Raw genomic sequence first — 16011 nt, forward strand, 5'->3', positions numbered from 1 at the left:
CTCAGTAGCAAAATCCAAGTAAATACCAAACAGACAGAATCATTGGAAACGCTTTGATAATGTTACAGTAATTTAGTCAAACAGGTCAATATACCTTCTTCAAAATTAATATTTTTACACGGTCGTCCTGAGTCATCCACACGATGTTCTCTTAAAAAGAAAAAGAAAACACAAATATTGCATCTATGAAATGCTTACTATAATAGAGAAATGGCTTAAATTTGTTACTAGCATTCTATTTTTTTGCATTCTGATATAGTTTCTTTTACTGGCTTTTGAGTAATGAAATTTTTTACCAGTGAGAAACAACCAATAAATTAAAAGAGACAGAAGATGTAATTCTTATCCAGATTTTGTACCAAATAGGTACCAAAATATGGTATAAGATCCTTATCATATTAACATATAAAATGAAAAAAATACCCAATTCATCCAAAAGCATACATGATCTCTTAGTCAGTATTTAAGTTTTGCAGTAATTTTAAACATTAGTTATAAATGTTTCAGACTACTGGATAAAGTGCTCTAAAGAAATATAAGTAACAAAACTTGTAGTTTTAGAAAATTTCTTCTAATATATAAAAGATAAGAGATATACATTACAAGTAATTTTTTTACTTGTATTTAAGGCAGAAACTAATCCATTAATCTACTGTACTTAAAATGTTGCTTTCATACCATTACTCGACTTAGAAACATAGTCAGTAAATCAAGGCCAAACCCTGAATCTTCAAAGACCTTCATAATCTGCTCTCATTGATTGGGTTGTCTATTATTTTAATTGCCATGTTATAGGTGATCGAAAATATAAACACAACTAAAGACATCAAAAACCAAACAAAGACATCATAGGGATAATTATCTCTCAACAATGACAAAGCTTATTAAATTTCAAAATCTACAAAAGTAGCTTATTGTTTCTATTTAATTACCTTAATATAGTAAGAATCAGAATAATATTTAAAACTCCCAGGAAGGCGCCAAGTAGAACTGGTGCTGTGTACATGTTTATCTGCAGCTTAATCATATCCCATGTCACGCCCTTTTCTCCAATGAGTGCAAAACAAGTCTGAAAAACTTATTAAAACAGAATGCACACAGATGAATTGTTAAATGGGAGGGACAGGCTACAAAAACGTAAAAGACATTTGCCACAGAATTGGAAGTAACATTATGGAATCATCTATCTACATCATGCATTTCAACAGGGGCAAGAAAATTGGCTCTTGAGTGGGGGAGACAAAATATTTACTTTTTTCATGCATAAAGCACATATAAAATATATATATATAGTACATAAAAGATATATGATAGATATGTGGTATCAAAATTTCATGAGATGGAGTGATCAGGAAAAAAAAGTCTAAAAAGGCTCCTTAGGGAAACAATAATGGAAAAAAGACTGAGAAACACTGATGTACATGCATTTGCAAAGGATTATATATTTCTAAAGTAACCTGTCAGTATTTTCTTTTTTAAAAAGATCGCCATGGAAAATTTAAATTACACATTTTCTTCCATAAATCAATTATAAAAGTTTAATCAATTTCATTATAAAAAAGAAAATATCACATTTTAGATCAAATATTTTAAATATTACTGTGTATATGGTACCTAAATTTTATATATATATATATTTTTGTTGTTGTTGTTGTTGTCTTTTTCGTGACCGGCACTCAGCCAGTGAGCGCACCGGCCATTCCCATATAGGATCCGAACCCGCGGCAGGAGCGTCGCTGCGCTCCCAGCGCTGCACTCTACCGAGTGCGCCACGGGGTCGGCCCTAAATTATATATATATTTAATACCATTTAAATACCATTTAATTGGATTGGAACAGTACTGATTTGCTCTCCTGATTTAAAGTCTATATGCAGCTCTGTCAATAATTTTCATGCAGCCTTAAAGTGAGGATTAAATCAGATATTGCACCTAAAGCACTTAGAATAGTGCCTGGTACACAGTAAACACTCAATAAATGTTAGTGCTTGTTGAGTGGTTATTATTATTGGGAAAGTGGTTATTATTATTATTATTTAATCTCCTCAGGCTAACATTTACTCATCTATAACAAAATATTTAAATGAGATAATCTATAAAATGTTTTTAAGAAGGCCAAAAATATTTACTGAGATCCTAAGTCTATACCAGGTACTGTGCTAGATACTGAGGGTAGAGTGGCAAATAAAAAAGACCAAGACCATGTCCTCATGTAGTTTACAACAAGGCATTAAAATTCAAGTAGTCTACATCTGAGCTTATATTTGTTTCTGAATACTAGACCAAAATATTAGATTTTGGTGAATGAAGAATTAGATTCTCTTCTGCTGAGCCTTTTTTTCGCCAAGTTGAAGGAAGTAATGGAAACTGAGGGTGGGGGTAAGGTGCTAATGATGAAGTAAACTGAGATGGATTCAAATTGATAATACTCATAACTGTAATATTCAAAGCATGGACCAATTATATGGTCTTTCAATATTATTCTAGGCATAAAAAATGACTAATTTCTCTACTCAGCAGAAAATAAGTTTGTGTTGTGAAAATACTAAGTCTCATTTATATGATTTTACACTCTGCAAAAGGATGGAAGCTTTGGAACAACATAAGTGTTTTTAAAACTCTTACATTTTTTTCAAACTTAGAAAAGTCTTAAAAGGTATGGGCAAAGGGTAAAAGGGTAAAGAAACCCCTATAATTTTCCTCAAATCTTTCATTTGAAATAATTTTGTTTCTAATAAATGGAAAAAGAAAATAATTTCTTGCAGAGATGTCAAGCTAAATTTGACAGAATCAGACAGAGTTAGGTTTGAACCCCATGTTTCCTGTTTACTATCTGGGTGACTTGGGACAATTTTCTTTGATTCTCTATGCTTTGGTGTCCTCATCTGTAAAATGGGACTAACAGCACTTAAGTTAGAGGATTGGTGTCAAAGTAGAATGAACCTAGCCTCACTGCTGAATCAAAAAATATTAGTTTCCTTCCTTTTCCCTTTAGCTACAAGGTTTTATACTTGGATCTCACTGAACATTTGAACCTCAAAGATTTTCCCAATTCAAATTCAAGTAATGACAAGTGAAGAACACCTACCTGGACCTAGAATGAAACCTAATGCTTGACATGCACTTGTATTTGCCATGGAACTTGTTCTTTCCTGAAGGGAAGTAGCACCAGCAATATATGATCTAACAACTGCTACATTTCCTAAGAAAAGATAAAACATTCCAAAGCAAAAGAAAATATCCTTCAGTTATAAAATTCAACTTCATTTATTTTATACATAGAAGAAGAAATATTGGTCAACAGGATAGTCACTGCTTCCTCTTTAGGATCATACAAAGCATGTAAGATATTTTTACTGAGCAAATGAATTAATTAATAAAACATAGTAGTTTTAGTAATATGAAAACAGTTAAAGATTTGAATGAATGAAAAATGGCATTATAAGAATATCAAACTTGTTTTCATTATTAAATACTGAGAAAGCACTGAGTATATGGCATACTACTGATTGCCACAACAATTTTTAAAAGAAAGGTTTCAGAAATTCTGCATGTAGAGACCTGTAAGATAAGGATCAGAAAAAAAAATACACTAATGATTTAACTCAAAAATTTTATTGAGCACTTATTATGTTCAAGAGACCCTGTTAGGGGCCACAGAATATTAAAAAGTATCACAGACTGTCTCTATTGCAAAAAGTTTACTATCTGGTTGCTGAGAAAGGATAAAAACAGTGCAAGACTATAAGTGCGTGCCACAGACATGTTAGAGAAGAGAAAGATCTGTTAAGGGGTAGGGTTGCCTGAGAAGGCTTCATGGAAGATGTGGAAGTTCAACTAAACCTTGAAGGATGAAGAATGATGGGAACAGAAGCGAGAAACCATAGGCAATGGGAACATCATGAGCAAATGCAAAGGTTAGAAAAGGTATTTTTCTGTTTGCAATGAGAAATCTGTATGTTGAACTGTGGGATATTATATAGAGAAGGTAAGAGAGGGCCATAAATGTCAGGATGAAGTAAATTTGACACAACCAAACATATACACGCAAACATATTACCTGCTCCAAATCCCACCAATCCACGAGCAACCAGCATGTAGTATTTATTATGAGAAGCTGGGATGTGAACATACGCATAGAGGCAGTTCGCTGCCACGGAAATGAAGATGGAGACAACGAGAGGTTCTTTTCTTGGTCTATAATTAGACCATAAACCAAATATAGGTGAAGCTACCATTTGGCCAATACTAAACGAAGCAATAACCCAGCCCAAAAAACTTGCATCGGCTGTCTGATCAATCTGCAGAAAAAAAGTACAATGCTTTAAGAATTGTTATCCAAGAAAAGTTAAGTTTAAAACCTAAATACATTTATCTGACCACGTAAATTTTCCTATTAAGAAAAAATTTACACAATTCTAACATACAGATTTTGTAATACTATTACTTATAGTAAGGGATTCAAACTTCTGACAGTACAATTAAGTGTTCTAACAATTCACTGTACCCAAGGAAAAAATGCTTGGGAAGCAACATCTTTTAGAATGATTATGGAAATTTCTGGTTCATAAAAATCTTGTTAAAAAGATAATCACACACACACTATATAAATATAGCAATAACATCACAAAAATAATGAGCTATTCTTTAATTTTTATAAATACAATTCTTTAGATTTATGCTACCCTATAAGCTAAACAGCCATTAGCACTGTATATCTTTTTTTTAAAACTGGGCACAGCAGTCAAACACATAAAAAGATAATAAAAACACAAAAACTGACAGACAATTCTTTCATTAAAATCTATTACTAATTCTTCCTTTCTACATAGACTATTCAGGACTCTACCACTTAAAAAGGGTTTATATATCATGATGAACATTGAGGTGAGAACTAAATGACTAAAATTCAAAAAATAAGATACTTTCAGAAAAACAGAAAACTTCAGCTTAGAAAACAGACTATGGAATAAATCAACAGATTTTTTCTTAATATGATAGGGCTATATAGCAGTTTGGAAAAATAACCATAAAATTTTAGAAAATAAATTTATACAAATATAGATAAGTATTAGAACAATAAAGAAAACCATGGCCTTTTCTTGCCTAGCGATATTTTTAAATAGCTTAAAAGGAAATATTTAGGTATATTTTTCTTTGTGGGGGATGAGAAATAAGAGTGCTTAGTACAATGATACATAATATTAAAATGCTAACCTTAAAAATATCTTTCATTTTAGGCACTCTGGTTGTCATTTTCTACCTGCAAGTATTACCTTTAAGCTCCTTTTTTCTTCTCTATTAAAATACAAAATAATAATTTCATGTCATATACATTTTAAAATTAAATTTCAAAATAGCATTGAAAACCCAATTTAACATTAAATGTGTAGTGGTTGAAAGCAAAAGACAAAAGTGTCTTCTCAGGATACCATTGATCATAGTCAAGAGTTCATTTCACAGATAGAAGTAAGCTGACTTTTGGGGATGGTGCTAATGATATTAATAATATTTGCTAGAGACCAATGGAAGTTTTATATTAATTGAATAATACTTTTTATAGTGACTGAAAAGCTGTAATCTGCTAAAATCCTGCTATAATTCCAACAAGAAAGTAAAATGTGTGCTGCTGATAACACCAAGGTCCAGGGTTTGGATCCCCATACTGGCCAGCTGCCAAAAAAAAAAAAAAGAAAAGAAAAAGTAAAAACGGTTTGTGAGAGGCAGACTCTACACTACAACAGAAGGTGTCACTCCAGTACACCTCTGTACTCAAGTGTGTTTCTGTCCCTCTTACAGAGATGACAGCATATCATTTTTGGTCCTCTGCCCACCTCTGATGATCTCTATCATGCTGTTATTAGGATAAAATCTAAACTGCTTACTATGAAAAACTAGCTCATGAGCTGACCACTAACCCCCCTCGCTAACCTCATCTATCTGCCTGCTCTCTCCCCCCAGCTCTAACTTCCAGTCACATAAAACTGTTTGAAGTTCCCAAAATGAGCCAAGTTCTTTGCCTCCCGGACTTTCTGCACAGGTTCCTCTACTGCCCCTTCTACCAGGAACACATTCCCGGCCTCCTACTCCTTGGCCCACACCTTTCCTTCAACTTCTGTTGGCCTTCAAGTGGTCAACTTCTGCAGGCCTTCAAAACTGAGCTCAGGTGTTACGGATTTTGCAAAATCACCAGGATCTCTTCCATCTGTATTAAAAACATCCCCCAACCTCTCTCCCTCTCTCCCCGTGGCCTCTCTCTCTCTCTCTCTCTCACCTACACACCCCCCCGACACTTTTAGATCTTTACTTATTTATAATATTGTATAGTATATCTACAAATTTGGTTTTGCTCACTTCAGTGAAAGTTGGATCTATATCTTCTCTAAAAATTAAAAGAAACAAAAACAAAAAACAAACTTTGGGGAAAGTGCTTGGTATTGAATTTTAGAACATTCTTCTCTAAAAATGTAATGCTATTGACAAAATCAAAGTTCTAGAAGCATTAATGCTTTACTATGGGAGCTTAGATATGAATATGGGTGTTCCAAGCCTACTCAACAATTTACTTACAGATTGTTGCTTATTCATTCAATTAGCAATCATTGAGGCTTTGTCTGTGGCAAAATCTTATAGCAGGCAATAGGGATGCAAAGATGAATAAACACAGTCCCTGCCATCAAAGAGTTTCTCAACTAGGTTTTACTCATCTGGTTCTGAAAAATCTTCCATTTGAGTTGGTAGGAAAATAAACAGCATGCTTTAATTAATTCACGTGTCAAATGGGGATAACTTAACAGAGCTGTTATAAGAATTATTTGAGCCAACACATGTACAGTGCTTAGGACAGTGTCAGCATATTGTATGCACTTAATGAATGTTACCTATACAAAACAAGAACAAATATTTCTTAGTATTTTGTTTCACTAATATGTCAGTTTAATTACAGTGTTGTATTATCATAACTCATGCATGAGTATTCCCACTAACTCCCTGGGCCTACTGAACAACCTGTCTTTACAATTCAAGACCTGGGTTTTAAGCACATGAGTCCTGCTGGAGATCAACCCCACCTCTGGGCAACACAGCTGAAGGAATCACTCGATTGACGCATGTCTATCAGCTAGGGCAAGGAAGTACAAATTAATAGTACCAAATTCCTTTTGGACAGACCATTACCTGTTTTGTTCTTTTGTGGTGTTTTTTTCTTGGCGGGGGAGGGATGGGGAGAAGTGGATTTATCTTTCTCTTAGCTTTTAAGCTAAGTAGGCTGATTGGTTAACTCAGTTGGTTAGAACACGGGCTGATAACACCAAGGTCCAGGTATGGATCCCTGTACCAGCCAGTAGCCAAAAAAAACAAGCTAAGTAATATTTAACAATATACTACCATGAAAGGGACAGTAACCTTAAACTAGATATTAAAAATATTTAAGGTACTAGGTAACATAGAACCGTGGTTAAGAATCAGATTCTTGTTTCAGATAGGCTTGGTCTTGCCATCTGTAGCTGTGTGACCTTGGGCAAGCCACTTTCTCCGGGCCTGGATCCTTCACCTGTCAAACAGGAATGACAATAACTACCTCACAGCGTTGTTACGAAGATCAAGAGACGATGTAGTAAAAGGTTTAGTAATATGCCTGGCACACAGTAAGCTCTCAATACTATTATAAGATATCTTGAATGGAGCTGGCTGGATAGCTCAGTTGGTAGAGTGTGGTGCTGATAAACTGAGGTAAAGGGTTCGGATCTCCATACTGGACAGCTACCAAAAAAAAAAAAAAGAAAAAAATTCTTTTTGAGGAAATAAATTGAGACCTTTTTTGGGGTGAAAAAGTTTGTATTTGTATTGCCAAAGAACCAGTTTTCAGTTCATGTATTCAATAAATTTACCTTTGAAGAGCTTTCAAATATTTGGAGAAAGGAGTGCGACTTTTCAAAATTCAACATATTGTGCTGAACAGACCTAATCATTACAAATATCCTTCTTATGAGAATTTTAAGGTTAGAAAGATTAGATAAAAGTTAAAAAAATCAAAACAGTTTTGATACACAGAAATATACTTTAGCAGACATGATGTTGCTTCAGACTTGTTACATATCTTGTTTCAATTCTAGTGACTCTGCCAGTACGGAAAGAATTTTTAGTGTCATGGGTAGTAATTTCATTATTATTGTTTCAGAAGAATAGCATTTTCAAAAAGTAGAAATTCAATAACACCAAGGTCCAGAGTTCAATACCTGTACTGGCCAGCCACCAAAAACAAACGAAAAAGTAAAAATTCATAAAAACTAAAAAATATAAAATGAAACATAAAATGCCAATAAACTTCTTATATCACAGATATTTTTAATCACTAAATATTCATCAAATATGTCTAGTATTTTTTATGAAACCATGTGACCATTGTAACAATCTAATAGGGGAGTTAAGTAAACTTTGTAAACACATTGCTACAACACCCAACAATAAGTACTGATGATAAAAGGATGTAGAAGTACATAGGAAAACCTCTGACCCAAACTGGAGGGAGGGACAGTCAGAGGAGGCTTTCCAGAGGAGGTGACACTGGAGCAAAGACTTACAGAATGAATAAAAGATAGTGAGGAAGGAAGGAGGAAGGGAAGGAGAGAGGAAAGGAAAGACAGAGGGAGAAAAAATATTCCAGAAAAAAAGAAGAAAAATGCGTAAAGACCCGAGAAGCCTGGGTTCATCCAAGTAGACACATCTGAAAAATTGTTGGCTATATATCTTACATGGGCCAAGGTTCAGAATCTACGCCAACACACACACACACACCTACACACACCCCCTCACACACCCATATACCAAACTCTGGGCAAAACCAACAAGTACGAACAAGGTGATAAAGAAGAATACATAAAAGAATAAGAACAAATAGTTAAAAAGAAAACCAGAAAAGGGAAATGTCATGGAAGCTAAGAAGTGGCTTTAGGAAGTAGGGAGAGGACAACAATGTCAAATGCTGTCCAGATGTCACCTAAAGAAAGGACTGAAAAGTATCTGTCTGGTCAGCAATTAAGTCATTAGAGACCTTAACAAGAGCAGTTTTAGGGTAGCAGAGGAGTTAATCAGACAGTAGCAGGTTAAGGAGTGACCAGGAGGTTAGGAAGTACAGAGGAACTCTTTAAAAACCTTAACTGAAATACTGTTAATAGATGAATTATGTAGCCAACTTATATACTGATTTTAAGTAAGTTCGCTCCTGGAGATTTCAGATAGAATTGACAGAACCTGATGATCAATTATGTCAAGGTACCTACCAAACTTACATCTTTATGTCATCCCCTCCCCTTCTAGTAATCACAGCATTACAATACATATATTATCTATTTTTTCCACAATGTTACCTGACAACCCAAATTAATTCCATGGGAAAATCATTAAATTATTCCACAGAAATATCATTTTTACATTGTGGGAATTCGGACTGTCTAATTTAGTTTTTTTTACTAGGAAGGGGGTAGTGATGGCATGTGAAAGTGGCTTATAAGTAGGTGACCACACATCTGTGTTTGCCTGGGACTGGCCAGGTATAATCCTATTTTCCTGGTATAGCACCCCTTTTACTTCAAATGTATTCTGGTTTGCACAATAAAGCATATGGTCACCTAACTTACAAGCCTCTTTTGAGGAACTATTATCTCAAGTTATTCTAGTAAAGATTAAACTGTAGAGTACCAAAGAGACTCTAAAATCACAAAACTACATAATAGTTACTACTATTGCAGTTACTTAAGAGAAGAAAAGATTGAAATGTACAAACCTTTTGGAGATATGGCCATATTGACATTATCACTATAGAAAACCCTGTGAAGAGGCAAAGTCGGTTATTTATACTTATAATCATTTAATCACTATTACAGATACAATTTTTTAACTATAACATGGATTTAAAAATACCATTCTGAACCTACAAATTTGTGTACACAAATGCCTAATTTACCAAGCAATGAGATTTTTTTAGTTAGAAGGAAAATAAATACTAAAGTCTCGAAAAGAATATTCAATTATAGTCCCTGACCTTTATTACTATCCTCAATCACATGTCTTTACTGTAAATGGAGATTACTGAAAACTTTGTTAAGTTTTTATAACAGAAATGAATGGAGAAAAAGCCACTTTGTTAGATAGAAAGTGCTAGGCTTCTAGCTTGTACTGTTTGGAAAGATAATTGACCATAGGGAAGAAGGAAAATGGTCACCTAAACGGATCAGTGACTATTCAGAACCAGGATACTTCAAGATGGACATATCTTAAAAGAAAAGTCATAACCTCTGCTAGCCTTTACTCTTTGTGAACTGTAATGATAAACTTCAATGCTATTTGTCATTTATAAATGTTAGGGAAATCCAATTAGAAATTCTTTAAAGCTTATTTCTAAAAATAGCTTACTGAGATATAATTCACATGCCATACAACTTACCCATTTAAAGCGCACAGTATAATAGTTTTTAGTATAATCATAAACATGTGCAACCATCACCCTACAATCAATTTTAGAATATTTACATCACCTCAAAAAGAAAATCTGTACTCTTTAGCTATCACTCTGCTTTCCTTTATCCCCTTTCCCACAACCACGAGCAACCACTAATCTACTTTATACTCCATAAATTTTCCTATTCTGAACTTTTGTATGAATAGAATTACATAATACGAGGGTACTTGGAAGAGTTCATGGAAAAACAGAATGAAGAGATAAATGAATTTTTGAAAACCCTTTGTTATGTGGTCTTCTGTGTCTCACTTCTTTCACTTAGCATAATGTTTTCAAGATTCATCAATGTTGTAGCATGTATCAGTATTTCATTTCTTTTATAAAGCCTATTTTTAAAAATAATTTAATATTAGTTTCATTTTAAAGTATTTCAAATTGACAAATTGACTCTGATGAGAAAAGGACTGAAAAAACCAATTAATCCTTGAAATCAATTCTACAATTTTGCAATAAAGAAACTTGTAAACAAGTAGAATGCATACCAATTAAAATCTTAAGTTAAAATAATGGTTTTGCTGATAAATTTAAAATTGTTTCTTAAAATTTTAGATAATTAAGTACTAGAAACTAGAAGGGTTTCAAAAGGAAAAAAAAAAATCTATTGCAGACACTGCTACCTAAACAACATCCATTTTCCCCCTTCCACCTTCCTGATGGAATCCCAGTTTTATTCAGGAATCCATCCCTCCTCAACAAAGCCTCAGGGTCTGATCCTGATTAGTCTAACGAATTCAGTCGGGTAATCTCATTACCCTAGTTGATGATGGGTTTAGAAGTTGACAGGTAACCAAGTTTTGACTAGTGAGAAGTGAGGGGAGGTTTACTTGGGAACCTCTGGTCTATATGGGGATCTCTGGGAAAGGAATCCTCATGCTTGAAGAGGCTTTAAAAAAAGGGCTCTTTCAATCCCCCCCAAAAATTGCCACGAATGGATGGGACACCTGCAACTACTACAGCAATCCTGTAAATAGCCTAAAAACTAAGCTAATGTGTAGAAGAGGGCAGAACTAAAAAAGTTATTTAAAAACAGAGCCAAAGCCCCACTGAACCTCACTTGGAGTTGTCCTATTATGGACATCTTATAAGGAATAATAAATTACATACTGTGTAAGCCAATTGATTCAACATTTTTTTTCTTTTTGATATTTGTACAAGGCATCCTAACTGATACACAATGCAAGATGAAATTGTCTTATGAAGAATTGTTGAAAATATCCTTTATCATGCACATTTCATTACTTCTGGCTTTACTTTAAATGTATTTTTACCAGTGTTGGATCATGCACAAGACTGGCAACAGAAAACAGGAGGATGACTGAGGTAAATAGAAAAGATACAGAAAACAATTTAGTAAAATGATCTTCACTGAATCCATCTCAGGGAAAGAAACCACTTGTAAAATTAGTGCCTATAGATTTTAAGGTTCTAAACTTGGAAAAAAAATTAATTTCCTAAAATATTCCTTTAAAAACTATCACTTATATTAATATTTATTAAATAAGTATTAATAATGCTTATCCCTTATTTTTAATATGATTACAAGTATTAATATTTTTTAAAGTTTTCTTCATAAAGTTTTACTTTTTAGTAAGTACATATTCATAAATAATGCTAATAGGTTAAAATACATCAAACAATACAAATTTAGATTCTTGTATTTTACTGTTTGTATGTTGTGTCAGTATAAAAATTAAATGAGGTTAACTAGCAACAAAAGAAAAAAATAAACTGGACTACACCAAAATTTAAAACTTTTATTAATTATAGGACATAATCATCAGAGTAAAAAGAAGAGTCCTGGAATGGGAGAAAATATTTGCAACTTGTATATCGAATAAGGGGTTAAAATCCAGAATACATAAAGAACTCCTACAACTCAACAACAGTAAAAAATCAAACAACCCAATTAATAAATGGGCAATGGACTTGAATAGACACTTCTCCAAAGAAGATATACAAATGACCAATGAGCACATGAAAAGATTCTCAACATTAAAAATCATGAAGGAAATGCAAATCAAAACCACAATGAGATACCACCTCATACCTACTAGATGGCTACTATAAATAAAAAAATTTTTAAAAACCCAGAAAGTAATTGTTGGGGAGGATGTGAAAAAATTAGAACCCTCCCTGTTGGTGGAAATGTAAAATGGTGCAGCTGCTATGAAAACAGTATGGCAGTTCCTCAATAAATTAACAATAAAATTATAATAATTATAATATGATCCAGTAATTTTACTTCTGGGTACATACTCAAAGAATTTTAAAGCAAGATCTTTTTTTTTTTTTGGACAGATGATCAGTATGGAGATCCAGACCTTGACCTTGGTGCTTAGTGTTAGCAGCTCTGCCCTCTAACCAAGTGAGCTAACAGGCCAGCCCAAAAGCAAGACCTTGAAGTGACATTTGTATACTCATGTTTGTAGCAGCACTATTCACAACAGCCAAGGGTGCAAGCAACGCAAATATCCATCAATGGATGAATAGATAAACAAAATTTGGTACATACTGAAGGGGATCATAAAATACCACCCCAAAATATGCTGCTTTGGCATATTGATTATTTTGAGCTGAAGGCAACTGAGAAACAGCAGATACAGGAAGGGCTCTCTGCCCACCCCTGTTCTCCCTAAAAGCAGGGCATAAATTTCCCGAGAAAAGTGCTCTCCTGGTACCAGGAAGAAGAGAACATTCCTATCACCAGGAATGGGAGTTTACACCAAGAAGAGTGTGCACAAATAAACTTTACTAAAGTAATTCTTATTTTCCATTAGTCTCCCCCATATATTTCCTAGTTAATTCCCCACAATTTACTGCCTTTAGGAGCCCAAACCCCTTTCCTTAGTCTAGTCACTTCTCCACAACTTATCCCCTTTTGTTAAAATGGTATATAACAGAATCTAACTGCTTCTTTAAGAGTTTTTACTTCTTTACTATGAAGTCTCCCGAGTCACAAAAAAATATTGACATTAAATAAATTTGTATGCTTTTTTCCTGTTAATCTTTCTTTTGTCAGCTTAATTCACAGTCTTCAGGCACAGAACATAGAGGACAGAGGAAACGTTTTTTCCTCCCCTATAACACATACAATGGACTATTATTCAGCCTTAAAAAAAAAAGAAAATTTTGACACATGCTACAACATGAATGAACCTTGAGGACATAGGTTAAGTGAAATTAGCTAGTCACAAAAAGGGAAATACTCTGATTCCACTTATATGAGGTATCTATAGTCAAATTCAGAGAAACAGAAAGCAGAATGGTAGTATCAGGGGCTGGGAGAGGGGAAAATGAGACATTTAATGGGTATAGAGTTTCAGTTTTGCAATATGAAAACATTCTAGAGATTGGTTGCACAACAATGTGGATATACTTAACACTACTGAACTTAGAAATGGTAAGATGGTAAGTTTTATGTTATGCATTTTTTAGTACAATAAAATATCATTTAAAAAAATTAAATGAGGTTAAAATATGACATTTATCTGAATTTTTAAAATTGTGTATAATTTCTAATACTTACCTACACTGCTGAGAAACATAGTAAGATATAGAATCCTAATAGATCTCCATCGGCTTTTATAATGCTCTTCAGTTTCTATAATGTCCCATTCTCTAGGTATAAAGAAGAAAAAAATAGTATAAATTTATCTCATTATGTGCAGATATTTATGTGTTAAAATTTTTATTTTCTCTCTCCTGAAGTCATGAACATGATATGATAAAGGGAGAATTTTCTCTCCTCAAGCCATGAAAATGATATGATAGAGGTAGAAATGAAACAAATATTGGTTTCCACTGCACTAATTCATGTATGAATAAGCATTATTTTTTTGAATTTCCATGAATTGTATTTATGCTCCATTGTATATAGAAACTTGGGGGATACAAGATAGCTTTAAAATGCAAACCATTTTGCAAAGCAATTATTTTGCTATTGTTGGCATGCACAAATTTATTAATCAAGATAGTTAAAATTTGGTAATTTAACAAAATGACTAAACTACATCAAGATAAATCAAATAATCCATCTACAACAATTAAATCTCACAGCTTCTAAGTATTAAAAGATATTTACTGTCATCATTATTACATGCTCCACTTGATGATAGCAAACTAACTCTGTTGCAGGAAGCTGTTTTGGCTGGGGGCTTTAGCAAAATTAATGCAGAAGTGACACCAGTAAGGTTTGACGTGACCTAAGACATTCCCAGCCCTGGGACCCCCTGGAACACTTTTTGCTACAACATGGATTACTCGTGGACCAAAGAAAGACCATGACTCTCCAGACTGGGTTGATGTTTCAGGTAAGCCTCTGATCTAGACTAAGGGGCAAGGATACTTAGGAGACATTCAACCTCCATTAGGTGACACATGAGTGTATGTAGTCATTACATTTTCATATATATACATAAAAAAAGTTAACAAATTTACCTTAATGAAAGCATCATGTTTTCAAATAATTAAGACAAGCATAACAGACAAAATGCCTTATGTTCCGAAGTGAGTTTCTAATTATTTCTAATTACAGACCTTAGAACTGTCAAATCAGTCTTCAAAAAAGAAAATTTTTTTCAAATGTAATGTGGTTGGGAATGGTAGAAAGGGAAAGAAGAAGAGCAATAACATTTTTTAGATCTACTATTTGGCAAGTATATTAGTCCCTGAAATAATATATTTCAAGTATTTAACACTGTGAATGTTATTACATACAAACAGACCTTTAATCATAATGTAGCATACCTGAAAAACACCAGAAACCCAGATGCCCATATTTTGAAATCAATATACCATAATTTGGAATATATAATGTAGACAATAACTCTGGATTTACTAAGGAAAAAATAAAATGATACTTTCACCAGAGAGAGTATCCATGAACTACTGAAGAGCAAAGAACCCATATTCAAAGAGGATAAAAGAAGTGTGTGCTCACTGACAGAGCAGTGCAACAGTATACCAGTTATAAAAATAAGACGGAAATAAACTGAGAATATTGTATAAAGATATGCTCTATAAGGACAGATGCCCTAGTAAATTTGCTTTACAGAGACTATGCTGAAGTTGTAAAGAAAATTTGAAAACATAACACTGGATCAGCAAACTATAGTCTACAGGTCAAATCCAGCCCACCACCTGTTTCTGTATGGCCGATGAGCTAAGAATGGTTTTTGCAGATGAAAACCTGCTGTCACTTTGATGACAGAAAACACTAACTTTGAAATCCAATTAAGAAAAATGTTACCCCTCCAAATTCTATTTCTATCATTAATAGACATATTATAAAATATTATACTCATTTATTATTATATTTTAAATTTCCTTACTAAAATTTTTTGTGGAATTTGTTCCCCTGTTATCTAGGTATCTATATAATATCCTTGATTTTGCCTCTTGGCCTGAACAAACCTAAAATATTTACCATCTGGGCCTTTATGCAAAGTTTGCTAATACTTGTTCTCTTAAATAAATCTCTGTAGAGAGGGTCAG

The 16011-nt window shown here is 33.5% G+C and overlaps 1 protein-coding gene across 2 annotated transcripts in view; it reads right to left on the minus strand.

The window, feature by feature from the left end:
• MFSD8 (major facilitator superfamily domain containing 8) overlaps window positions 1–16011 on the minus strand; it is a 31924-nt gene that overhangs the window by 13878 nt on the left and 2035 nt on the right. For both annotated transcript variants that reach the window (XM_063108268.1, XM_063108269.1), the window contains exons 2-7: window positions 14045–14136; window positions 9784–9827; window positions 4060–4300; window positions 3088–3201; window positions 933–1077; window positions 95–150 (exon numbers count right to left, since the gene is read on the minus strand). In XM_063108268.1, the coding sequence (XP_062964338.1) occupies window positions 95–150; window positions 933–1077; window positions 3088–3201; window positions 4060–4300; window positions 9784–9827; window positions 14045–14136 (692 nt within the window). The remainder of the gene's footprint in view (window positions 1–94; window positions 151–932; window positions 1078–3087; window positions 3202–4059; window positions 4301–9783; window positions 9828–14044; window positions 14137–16011) is intronic.

The sequence above is a fragment of the Cynocephalus volans genome, chromosome 9 (genome assembly GCF_027409185.1).
Source record: "Cynocephalus volans isolate mCynVol1 chromosome 9, mCynVol1.pri, whole genome shotgun sequence".
Classification (NCBI taxonomy): domain Eukaryota; kingdom Metazoa; phylum Chordata; class Mammalia; order Dermoptera; family Cynocephalidae; genus Cynocephalus; species Cynocephalus volans.